This window comes from Penicillium vulpinum (assembly GCF_028829585.1).
Source record: "Penicillium vulpinum strain IBT 29486 chromosome Unknown utg000004l_segment0_segment0, whole genome shotgun sequence".
Classification (NCBI taxonomy): Eukaryota; Fungi; Ascomycota; class Eurotiomycetes; order Eurotiales; family Aspergillaceae; genus Penicillium; species Penicillium vulpinum.
In genome coordinates, this window is record NW_026643244.1 from 3,898,654 (window position 1) to 3,911,189 (window position 12,536).

Consider the following 12,536-nt stretch of genomic DNA (forward strand, 5'->3'; position numbering starts at 1 on the left):
GTTCGAACTGGCGATGAACAACTGGATATCGAACCCCAGGATGGAAAAGCTGAAAACATCAAAAATATATATATTTGCCCTGGGTTTATTTTGGACAACTTGTCCAGTATTGCACCAAATGCATAGTCTTATAAAATATAAACAAATGAAAATCAGCCAGCACCCAATGAGATCTGACCCTCAACGGACCAATTTAAAGCAAGAAACTTGTTCTGGTCGGTCTCCCTTCCAGCTTTCCACAGATGCTGCGATGGGAACAAAAATTTCATCTCAAGTCTCTCCCTAACCCGAAGCACTGATCATAGAGTACGACCGACGAGCGATCGAGTCCACTTTTGCTGCGGATCTCACTTTTTCCATCCCCTCTCACTCGTGTTATATGAAGTACTATCACAAATCTGCCACCACCCCAGTTGACCAGTCATTGTTGTCCATATACATAGCTGACCCGGTAATAGGTCTAGGTCGGACTAGGTAACATAGTAACATAGTACTGGGTCTGGGGCCTCAAAACAAACTATGCGAACAAGCTAGTTATGTGTATAATTCTGCTGATTTAGCTATAACCGCCACCTGGGCAAGACCCCCTTTTATGTCAAAACCGGGTTTTCTGGGGCCCCAGTCACTGGCAGCTCAAATAGGAAAGCCCCACCCGCCAGGGAAAATCCGGTGCATATGCGGCACAAATATATGATCCAATGATTGACTATAATACATCATCTATCTTAATTCACAGCAATCCCGCTCTGCTGTCGACCTTCCTTTAGCGCAATCTCCAACCCATCAATCACATTTTCTGGCATGCTCAGGAATGCCGAGTGAGATGCATCGACATGATAAGTCACTGGGTTGCCCAAGGTTTGAGCGAAGCTCTCTTGCGCAGGCAATGGAATAGCTGCATCCTGGTCGCAAAACAGATACATGCTAGGCATCTCATGCCAAGGTTCATGCATCGCCGGCTCATGGAAAGACTTCTGCGACTGAGGTTTCAATTTGGAAATCGCCTTCTGCTGCTCTTCTGGGGACATATCATGATAGAATATCGTCTCTTCGCCAGAAGACCAGCAGTAACCATCATCAGGGCTCTATATGTAGGTCGTCAGTTGCGAACAAAATGGTGGACAAACAAAGATAAACCACCCACCTTGATGACCATCCAGGGAAGGAAGTTTCCGCCCAGCATGTCCATAACAGTTTTGCCCTTTGGTGTCACAAATGCAGCCATCCATACTACCATAATAACACCGCCGGGAAGCCCAGCTTTGCATCGCTGCGCATATCCCAGGCCCTCGACAGCACCGGCACCGACGATCCCGCCATAGGAATGGTTCACTACCACAATCTGGCGGCCAGCTTCGACCATCTCTTTGAGAACAGCCTGAGTATGCTCAATATCCGCGTGCAACCCCTTGTTTGGAGGGCATGCGCCCACAGAGGGAGTGGAGATAGCTTCAGTTGCAAATCCGCGCTTGTGCATCAAATCCCGCACGAGATCGAATGTGTCTGCCGCATGCCATGCGCCTGGCACAAAGACAAAGACCGGGCTCTCAGACATGTTCTTTTTGGAATATATCTTGCAGTGGTTTGTCGTTGGGTTTGAGGGGGATGCGATGCGAATAATGACTAGGTTCAACCGGGAATTGGAAACTCACCAAACCCCGGCGAGGTGATCATCCTTTCCCTATACTGAACGGGGTATATTATTGTTGACCCGCAATTCCTCGGCACGTGGAACTATTGGAGCTTTTGATCTATTGTTACAACAATTTTCCCCGAAGGATTTCGACTGTTTAGCGCCACCAGTGGAGTACTGCGGATACTCGGCTTGCTATAGGCTCATGGAGTCCCTAGCAAAACCGTTGGAGCGGCCGGAGATTGCACTAAAGGGTCCCGATTGGTATTTGAATCAGCATCCACGCGGTAGTCGGCTGTGTCCAGGAAAGAGTTTCAATCCTGGTAAAGCCACGATCCACAATCGGCTGGACGGACATTCCACCACAAAGGACTCAAGAAGGCCATTGTTCTTCTATTCCCCTTTCCGGGTCCTGGTCTCTTGTTTCTGGTTTGCTGAGGGAAATTGACATGCAGATCATATATCATATGAAGAATATTTGGAGCCCCAGTACCTGACCTGCCGTCTAGGGCCATCTACTATGAAAGAAAGAAAAAAAACCTCGGATTTTTCTACCTTATCCTAACTGGCTAGAATCTTGAAAGCAAATTTGAATAGAAAAAAAGTAACTCCATGATGACTTGCACTGGTATGTTAGACACCACATTTAGGGCGTTAAGCCTAAACAAGCATACTAAGCATAATGACCCCTGCATCTAATCCCTGCACACATAGCTGACAAAACCAACCTTAAAACGCCTAACCAATTTAGTTTTGTACAAGCAACCGGAGAAACAACATCAATCCCCAGGGATGTCAGAAGTAAACAGGCCCAGCCCTATTCTATGATCCACCCAAGGACCTCGAATGTTGTTATGAGTTAGTATTTAATAGCAAAATCCGGGTTTGAATTCCTCATCATAGTACTCCTTTACACATTAGGTATACGGTCTGCCGCTCAATTGTGGATAAACATGAATCCTCTGACAGTTGAAAGTGGATATTCTCTGACGAGTCTGTTTGGGCATGAGGGGCGTTCATTCTTTTCACCTCTTTTAAATAGACCATTGCCGCTTCATTGGCTTCAAAAAATGTTTCGATATTGATCGGTTCTTGTGAGTTCAAACACGATGGCCACAATCAATCCCCAGGATAGCTACCAAGGGTCCTATCGGGCCGGGACGATCGCAATGACTATCCTCGGTATCCTGTTTGTGATCTTACGATTTTTGGCACGGTGGAAGAAGTCACTGAAGCCAGGCCTGGATGATTATGTGATCTTGGCTGCTTTAATTCCTTTATTGACTCTCGTTGGCTTGATGCTATCATGTACGGCGTGTTTCCCTTGAGAGTTCTCGATTCTGATGCTGATAGTCAAATAGTAACTGACTATGGTATGGGATTACATTCTGAGATCTTGCCAGCTGAAAATATCATGATGATTGCAAAGGTTCGATTCGAATTGTAGAAAATAAATTTGACCCTCCGCTAATATGCATATAGCTCTTGGTGGTATTTGAGTGCATCTATGTCACAACTATAGCAGTGACGAAAGTTTCTATTCTGCTCATGTACTGTCGCATCTTCCCCACGAGAGAAATCCGCATTGCCTCCATGATCCTGGGTGGGATATCGCTCGCGTGGGCGATCGCTATCATCCTCGTCAGCATCTTCCAATGCACTCCGATTGCACGAGCCTGGGATACACGGATCCCTGGGACGTGCATCGACCTTAAAGCCTCCTTTATTGGAAACGCAGTACCCAATATTGTCACTGATATTCTCATTCTCTCTCTACCCGTGCGGGTGGTGTGGGGACTGCATGCAAGCCTTACGCACCGACTGTCCGTAATTGGAATCTTCCTGTTGGGTAGTTTGTTCGTATACCCTTTTCATGCATATCGCTGCTAGTTTCTGACACTAGACTGACTCACTCTTCCGCACAGCGTTATCTTCACCAGTATCTATCGCTTCACTACTCTGTTTGAGTTCAATCCGGAAGACATTGCCTGGACACTCGGAAATGCCTGCACTTGGTGTATCGTTGAAAGCTCAACTGGTATTATCTCCGCCTGCATGCCGACTCTGCGTCCGTTGTTTTTAATGGTTTCATCCAAATTCTCCAGCCAGTCTGGTACGCAAAAATCACGAACGACAGATCTCGAGAACTCTAAAGGTTATGAGTTAGACAACTCTGCCCTTAGGCCTGCTGATGAGCAACGCAATAAAACTAAAGTACATCTAGATGTGTCCCAGGCTGACGATGCATCTGGGGATGAGGTACCGTTGAATTCCATTCGAGTTCAGCGGGATATGACATGGCACGAATCGGGCGCCGATTCTTTTCGAGGTTATAAATAGATATTTACGCAAATGATATACCTAAATCTCAGTCATCAGGTCTCCTTGAAGCCTAATGACTTCCCTCATATATCTACACAAAAGGAAAGACACTATTATCCACAGGACACAGTACTCAATGTCTACCAGAACATTAGAAATGAAAGCACGCGTCCCACCCGCCCACCTCCATTTCCCGCCATCATGATAAAGACCCTACGCTGTTCCTCGCGGTCAGCCTATATGGATGCACTGTTTCTTGCTCAAAGGATTGGTGATGATACCAGTATGTACTCCAGTTTACTCCTTGACGAATGCCTGAAGTGAACTTGGCAACGTCGGAAACAATTCGGAACCATCAATCCAAACCCACTTCCGCCATAGTGATCCGAACCATTTACAAAGATTCAAATCGAGTCAAACCGAGAAAAGTCAAGCAGGAGTGGCACAATATCGGCAACCTATACCAGAAGGCAGTATGTAAGTGTTTGCCCAGAAACAGTCTGCAACTTGTATCTCTGCCGTTTTATGATGTACAACAGACCCATACACACCCTTTAATACTACCCATTTTCCGATCGCAGGGTGCAAGGGAAATCTCATATATATAGCTCTTCATTGAGCAATAGGAAACAAAGATGAAAAGTACATGAGTGTGTGCAGCAATCCGTGCATAGATGTAATTGTGAGAATAAAGCGCGCTCAGCGTAGCAGATTTGTTGTGCCAACACTTGTCGATAACATCATCGATTGTCTGTTCACTATCAACGCTCGGAAACACCATCTATTGTAGCAAATCTACGACCTTAGGCCCATGCTCCTTGCGATCCTGGGTAAGACGTTGACTTCCATAAACCTCAAAGCCGTAGTTTGTCAGATAGTACAAGGAACCAAGTGCAAACTGCCATTCTATTGTCATCTTTCAACCATTGGTTGCCTGATATCTAGATCTAGATGAGATTCTCAGGCCTTAGCCCTGTAATTGGCTCAGCCCTAGGTGGCGGCAGCAAGGTTAAGTTAACTTGTCTACAGTATTGTTAGTTCTCATACCGATATCAATATCCTCAATTGGGCATTGTCAGTTGAGGTCCACTTCAATCGAGTGGTATTGGGATAAATCATGAATAAGAACAATTCAAATTGCTAAAAAGAAAACGGCAAAAGTTCGTAGACAAATGGTATACAGATAAATACAAATCAAATTCAATCTTGATTCCCTTGATTCAATAAAATATCAACTTCTTTCAAGCAGTAATAATCAATTAACGAAAGATGCAACCAAGGCGATGTTCTCGCTATCTCAAACATGCCTTGCTCCAAGTTTTATGTTCAAAGATGTCGCAATAAAAAGCAAAAACAGACACATGGTCCAATTGCGAAGAATATACACGAACAAAGATCAACTCAATTACAAAGCGATCATTCCGACACCCGCCAGGAGCGCGGTGGCAATGTAAGCAACGATCTCGAAAGAGCCGAAGACTGAGCTGGAGTGCATGCTGATAGCGCCGCTGCTAGAGGTAGTTGCTGAGGCCGAGGAAGAGGAGCTGGCGCCAGAGCCAGAGCTAGAGCCAGAGCTAGAACCAGAGTTCGAGCTAGAGCCACCGATGTCAGTGCCCTCGGTGCTCACAGTCCCGACTCCGGCAGTTCCAGCCTCCTTCATCTGCTGAGCGCAAGTTCCAGTGGCCTTGACAACGGACTTGACGGTGGCAGCTCCGGCGAAGTCGCAAGCATCGGCCGCTTTGTTCTGCTCAACGTAGTACTTGTTCAGAGCAAAGGCGAGCTGCTGCTTAGTTGAGCACATGCTGTAGGCACCGTATTCACCGGTGGTGGCATTGGCGGTGAGTCCGCTGCAGTCGGTATAGCCACAGACAGTGCTGAACAGCTTTTCGTATCTCTTCGAGTCGAGGGACTCGGTGACAACGCAGGCGGAGGCACCGTACATGCAATCGCACAGGGTGTTATCGGCGACAGGAGGAAGAGGAGAGGCTTCGGCAGACCACTTGGATCCGACAGTAGGACAGCTGCGCAGGGCGGTGTTGGTGGGGGTGTAAGAAGCCTTCTTGACACCAGTGGGGTTGACCTTGGCGATCTGGCTGGAATAGTACTTGAAGTCGGACATGGTGCTAACACTGGTGCTATCAACGGCGGAAACCAGACCTGTAAATCGGATCAGCCACGTACACATACTTTTGGGGGAGGAGTCGCTTGCTTACCGTAGTTGTTGGCCTCCTGGAAGTACATGTACACAATACCGCCGGACCAGACCTCAGCCATAGTATCGCCATACAAGGCATTTACCTCGGTGAACAGGCGGGGGTGGACCTCGTTGCAACCGTACTCAGCAAAGAAGACAGGAACGGCGTAGTTGGCAAACTCTTCGGTGCGATCCTGATACTTGGATTCTTTGTAGGTCGAGTTACCGCACCACGAGTAGATGTTGTATCCCCAGAAGTCAATAATATCCTCAGACTCTCCGCAGTCGAAGTAGTCGGCCATGTTTGCGCGGATGGTGGAGACATCGGCGGTAGCATATCCAACACCCATAGGGCGGTAGCCCTTGTTCTTGATGTACTTCTTGGTGTCACGAACAGCGGCCTTGACGAAAGCGCTGGCAGCAGAGGTATCGACGGTGTTGGAAACCTCATTTCCAGCGAAGAATCCAATAGTGTTGGTGTACTGGGACAGTTCATCGATGACGCTGGTGTATCGGGCAAAGAGGTCGGTTTCCCATGAAGGATTGGCTCGATCGATCGATAGGTTGGGCTCGGATAGATCGGAGATAACGTAAATGCCAGCGTCCGACAAGAGCTTCATGCACTCGGAGTGATCCGCAGAGGCGTTGATGGCGTAGGTACGGATAACGTTGGTGCGCAGCTCTGCCATGATGGGAATATCACGCGCACAAGCGACGGGATCGGCTAGAGGGTCAGCGTAGCCACTGCTACTTGTGCTTTCCTCTGCGAAGGGTTAGTTGGAGACACCGAAAGTGATAGCATAAACGACCTACGTTGATAGGCAATTCCACGCATGAAGCTATTATTGTCAGTCGCCGAATTCAAGAGACCTCGGCATATTCGGACTTACAACTGAGTGTCATTGCTGGAATAAAAGAACTTAGAACCCTATTGTAGTGTTAGTACCGAATATGCAACGCATTATGCACATATCTAGATGTATATGTGAGGATCGTACCTTGATAACGATGGGATCCAAATCGGCAACAGCAACCCCGGCGAGGGTTGCCAGTGCCACCAAGGAGAACTTCATAATTGAGTTTTGCGGATCTAATACCGCAAGGATTTGTAGCGAGTGTATATAGTTAGGATATTTGGATGTAAAAATATATAAAAAGAGAGTGAATCAAGAAGTCAAACGAGTGAACAACGAAATGGGGGGGGAACAAGGTCAAAAGACGGGGATGCACTTCAAATTCATTAATGAGAGATAGTGAGATTTACTAGTCTCAGATGGTCCAATTTCATTTTCTCTCCTGAAATTACAAAAAGGACGCGTATAGCCGACCGAACGAGCCTAATATGGTCAAGTGCTTTGAAGCCATCGTTCAATAGGTTTAGTACTGGCGCCATGTCAATTTCGACCAGAGACTGGTCTCATAAAAAAAGCATTATTAGGGCTCTAGAGCCAATCGGTTTATGTAGTCCGAGCCAATAATAGGGAGATGAACGGGCTCCACGCACTTAATGGAACTTGGCTTTTACTGCAGTTTTCTTCTTGTCGATCGGCAAAAAGATATAGATATACAGTTCTGCAGATCCCCATCAAAATAGCCATAAATCATACTTTCACAGTTATATGTATATTCTCATAGTTGAAATCGAAAAAAGAAAAAAGTGAAGCATCCGGCTGACGCCGTGGGTGGTGGGGCTTAGGATGGCACCGGCATTGTGGCTTTTTCTTTTCCCGTGCTTTTTTTCAAATCACATCTAATTTTATTCTACGCTAGGTAACTTGAAGCTATAGTTTACCGGCGGCATTGCTTGGTTTTAACAAAAGTGTCACAAGGCCTTGCAAGGCGTTGGATCATTGGTCCACCGCGAAAAATGAACTATTTATGTACATATATATGTCATATGCACACATACTCATTGTTGCTGCCTATCTCAACATCACCAGGGGTACTCCGTAGAAACGGCCAACTCAATATTGACCTATTTTGAGAACATTTTGCCACAACGAGTTCGGGTGAGATTGAGAGTATGACTTCGATCTTGTTGCACTTCTTCGTCCAGATTTTCCATAATGTCGTTCCGAATGAGTCTGGGATTTCCTTAATCTCATCCCAGTGTAAGCCGGCCCTGTCTTGTAGACAGCTGTGAGGATGAGTTTCGAGTTTTTCAAGACCACTATGGATTACTGTACGCTGCGCGATCAACAGACCATGGTTAGTAAAGGCAGGTTCGCGACGTCGTATATTAAATTTTATTGCGAGATCATTGGTCCTAGTTAGGATCAAATTAGTGAAATTTTCTTGTTGGTTTGGAAAGGTCAAACGCCAGCTACTGCATGGTATCTGCCATGCGATCAAAGCGCTTGAGTTCATTATGAAAGGGAGGAGAAATATCAAGGTAAACTATTTGATCAGATGCAAAGCTCAGTTCAATGACCGTGAGCTGGCTCAGGGTGTACGAGCTTATAACTATAGATAATTATTATTTAGTCGAACTCTCACCATTTCTCGCAATAAGGTCTGATATCGATCTTATGGGTAAATGGGCTCCTCGGCTGCGTGTACAAATACCAATAAGTGTCCGCCATGCGCAATTGACAATTAGAGCGAAAATAAAGAGTAGACTTCCGCAAAGCCCACAAACGGGCCCCCACCCTAGGCCCAAAGCCCAACCAGTAGCCCACTAATGGGGGCCTATGAGGCCCCCATTAAAGCCTATCCTATCGGCCTCTGTAATCGCTGTATTACGACCTTCTACCTATCGTATAAAGCTCAAACCTACTTTCTAGATTTATAGTAGCTATACTTGTATATATATTTCAATTTTAAATAGGATCCGACTAGTAGAGGACGAGATATCGCGGAAAGTGTTCATTTTGATATTTCAATCTTGGATATATATTTAGAATTTATGCGGTAAGGCTTAGAAACGGGGGTAAAACGAAGGGTAGTTTTAAAAACCCTTTTGGGGGGTTCAAGCTAGTATATTTACATTGTTTTGGGTCCATTGGGCCCCTATTAAAGCCCAGTGGGCTTTCACCCCGGGCCCATAGCCTATTGACAGGCCTAAGGACCGGGCCCAAAACCCGGCCCATTTACGGGTTGGGTCGGGTTGGGCTTTGGGCTTTATGGGCCGGTGCGGAAGTCTAATAAAGAGCACAAAGACCTCTACTTACACCCTGCAGATCGAGTTTTTGCATCTGGAATTTCTTGGCCATAGCATTTAGTCTTCTCGGTGTTGGTGATCCTGTCAATAATGATATGAGAGACATGGACACCGTAGGGCCCCAATTCACGCGTCAGAGACTGAGCTATAGCGCGAGCGCCAAACTTGCTCGTAGAAAACGTGGAAAGTCCAGAATTTCCTTTGAGTGAGGCCATGGCACCTGAAACTGTTAGTTATAAATAGTCTCTCTCCTAGATTGAAGTAACTAGTTGATACCGGTGAAGATAACCGTGGGAGGGTACCGCCCCTTGTCCCCGCTCAACATAAGGGGTAGTGCGGCCTGAGCAAAGTTGAATGGACGCCTGATCGATGGTCCTAGGTCTCTAATGAAGACTTTCGGGCTTCGTTCCGACAATGGGTTTATCACAAACTTGCTCGTGGCATTGTAAGTTGCCGCCGCAACCATGAGATTAGGACTGAACTTGGTTTTGATATGCTCCATTGTCGAACTCAAACTTGAAGCGCTGGTCATATCAGTGGGAATCCCATTAGCGGAACTACCACTCTACGTGATTTCCGTTACCAAGGGCTCTAGCGACAGTTCCGATCGAGCAAGTAGGACAATATGTTGAAAAACTTTGGAAGTTTGAAATGAAAAAGGGTTTGATGTAGATCTGCGGGTATCATGTCGCGCTTTTGTAGGTTTCTGAAGTTAAACAACGTCATCACTTTCACCTCGGGGGGACTTACAAACGGATTGTCCACAATAATTGAGGTACCTCATACTTGTCTGGGGAAATAGTCCTTGACAACCTCTCGGCGGGGTATATTCCGAAGAGGAAAATCCTCCCGAACTATGATTCGGTACCCCGTCAATAGATCGGTGAACTGGATGGCTTTGGGAACAAGGCTTCAGTGAGAATTTTGTTTTGTTTTGATACACGAGCTGTACAGAATGAGTAGGGCTGTTAATCTTTGACGGGGTCTATGAATCCCGAAATTTCCGAGAAGGTTTGCTCATAGGTGTACTTTGTAGTGGAAGGTAATATTAGCGGAATTAGTGAGCTCGGACCCCAAAATGAGCACTCCGGGCTTATCTCCATGGTGCCGGGGTAGCCAGGGTTGACCAATCTCCCTGCCCAGGGGCCCGAGATCAGCTTACCTGCCTAATTGGTAAGAGGGACTTCGGGAAATTGCACGGACCTAGGGATGCTGATTGGCCAATGCTAAATTATCCCCTAGTTTGTGTACTTCTCCATGGATGGATAGAATCCTTATTTCTCTGGCAGCTTCGCTGTTTTGCGTTCGACATGCTAGAGTACCCGACAACAAGCCTATTGGGAGAAACCAGGCATTTACAAATGCCCTTGACGTTCAACTTTCTGTTTCTAGTTCATGACTTCTGATGAAGCTTTTTTTGACTCCCAAATATCTTCTGTTCTTCTTCATATCGGTGATGAAGCCAATCACTCTACGTATATGGTAACCATGCTGATGCTCATCCCAAAAAGTGGGTATGATTCTAGGAGGGCTTGAAATTTCCTACGAGGCCAGACCCCTTGCATGGATGGATATCAGATCGCCTATGAAGAGATAAATCGAAATATAAAATGCTCCTGGTTGAAATCTCGTGAAATAGCGACTATTTCGCATGATAGAGACGTTGGTTAGGGGATGGGCACGCGGGATGGGCACGCGGGATGGGCACGCGGGATGGGCACGCGGGGTGGGCACGCGGGGTGGGCGGGGCAGAGGATGAAAAGAAGACGGGCTTACGAGAATAATTCCCATCCTTGCAATACCGGATATATCTACGAATTAGAGGCAGAGTAGAAGTTTCTGCAAGGATGAATTCCGTGCTTATCCGCACTCGTCTATTATAAAACTACCAGTGGTCCACGTATATGTAGTGCATATATTGCTAGCCTGTTCAAGCTCCCATACATTCTCGATATCCATATTCACTAAAGGATATTGCAAAAATGATCCTCGAAACTGAAACTGGCGCTAATGTGCCATTGATCAAGGTCTATCCGGACAAGTTCTCTGATCACGTCGTGCTTGTCACAGGTGCTGCGCAAGGAATTGGCTTCGCCACGGCACAATTATTCAGCGACCAGGGAGCGCATGTGATTCTCTTGGATATCCAAGAAGAAAAACTCAAACAAGCTATATCTTTAATCGAGGCAAGAAATGGCAAATCTTCTTACCGCATTTGCGATATCACAGATGAACACTCGATTCAGGACGCCATCGACTGGGTGATTCGCACTTTCCACAAAATCGATATCCTGGCCAACATCGCCGGAATTTACCCCAATAGTGGTATCTGCGAGACAACGACGGAACTCTATCGTCGTACGATGTCACTAAATGTTGATGGTTCCTTTTTCCTAACCCGTGCCGTCCTCCCACATATGCGGACTGCCGGATATGGCCGAATCATCCACACCGGCTCGACAACCTTCCAAGAACCAGAGCAAGGCCAAGTCGCCTATGTCACGTCAAAAGCGGCTATTGTCGGATTAGTTCGCGCAACTTCGATTGAGGCCGGGCCCGGGATAACCGTAAACGCTGTCATGCCTGGGCTGATCAAAACGGAGCATGTGTGGAAGCTAGTAGTTCAGCCGGACGGATCTTATCCTCTCTTTGAGAGCGTTATCAAGAAGCAAGATGTCAAACGATGCGGATTACCCCAAGATGTTGCACATGTGTTCTGTTTTGTTGCTAGCCCAGAAGCTTCATTCATCAGTGGGCAAATCTTCGACGTCGGCGGTGGGGCGACCTTCCATTAGAGATGGAAAAGGAAGAATGATGAGACTTTGGGAAGGAATGTGACAAGCAAGCACATGTGAATACGTTGGTCCGATGAAGAGAGATTTCAACAATACCATTGTTCCTTTTGGGATATACATAATTGGATCATAACAAAGGCCACATCGTACAATCCGTATGTAAAATGTGGAAGATAACAGATAATAGCCTAGTTACAAGTTACGATGCCTCCATGGAGCGTATATTCGGGGATCCTTGTTCGGGCCACTTCATACAAAGTTTAGGTCAAATCAACCTGTATAGCCTTTTTTGAGATTCATGCACGTGATAATCAGTCATAGTTTTAGATCTTTGCAGAACCCTAGTCAACCATCTGCGCTAGAGATGGGAGTTTTATGACCTTAGCGCATCTTCATATAAAAACTGCTAAACTGCCTGAACACAAAGACAAT

At 46.3% G+C, this 12,536-nt stretch overlaps 5 protein-coding genes across 5 annotated transcripts; 2 read left to right on the top strand and 3 right to left on the bottom strand.

Moving 5' to 3' along the window:
- Window positions 1-725: 725 nt before the first annotated feature.
- Window positions 726-1,555, bottom strand: N7479_009978 (alpha/beta hydrolase; the record flags this gene model as incomplete). The annotated part of the gene is made up of 2 exons (XM_057257671.1): window positions 726-1,085; window positions 1,145-1,555. 2 exons carry the CDS (start codon window positions 1,553-1,555, stop codon window positions 726-728), a joined length of 771 nt encoding a protein of 256 aa, XP_057105129.1.
- Window positions 1,556-2,742: 1,187 nt separating this feature from the next.
- On the top strand, window positions 2,743-3,973 carry N7479_009979 (uncharacterized protein; the record flags this gene model as incomplete). Its single annotated transcript, XM_057257672.1, has 4 exons — window positions 2,743-2,941; window positions 2,995-3,062; window positions 3,116-3,489; window positions 3,559-3,973. The coding sequence occupies 4 exons, from the start codon at window positions 2,743-2,745 to the stop codon at window positions 3,971-3,973; spliced, it is 1,056 nt and encodes a 351-aa protein (XP_057105130.1).
- A 1,387-nt stretch (window positions 3,974-5,360) lies between these two features.
- N7479_009980 (glycoside hydrolase family 72 protein) lies at window positions 5,361-7,222 on the bottom strand (the record flags this gene model as incomplete). Its single annotated transcript, XM_057257673.1, has 5 exons — window positions 5,361-6,112; window positions 6,169-6,912; window positions 6,963-6,988; window positions 7,040-7,077; window positions 7,148-7,222. 5 exons carry the CDS (start codon window positions 7,220-7,222, stop codon window positions 5,361-5,363), a joined length of 1,635 nt encoding a protein of 544 aa, XP_057105131.1.
- A 2,089-nt stretch (window positions 7,223-9,311) lies between these two features.
- N7479_009981 (oxidoreductase) lies at window positions 9,312-9,811 on the bottom strand (the record flags this gene model as incomplete). The annotated part of the gene is made up of 2 exons (XM_057257674.1): window positions 9,312-9,529; window positions 9,586-9,811. The coding sequence occupies 2 exons, from the start codon at window positions 9,809-9,811 to the stop codon at window positions 9,312-9,314; spliced, it is 444 nt and encodes a 147-aa protein (XP_057105132.1).
- A 1,480-nt stretch (window positions 9,812-11,291) lies between these two features.
- Window positions 11,292-12,104, top strand: N7479_009982 (SDR family NAD(P)-dependent oxidoreductase; the record flags this gene model as incomplete). Its single annotated transcript, XM_057257675.1, has 1 exon — window positions 11,292-12,104. One exon carries the CDS (start codon window positions 11,292-11,294, stop codon window positions 12,102-12,104), a length of 813 nt encoding a protein of 270 aa, XP_057105133.1.
- Between the last annotated feature and the right edge of the window lie 432 nt (window positions 12,105-12,536).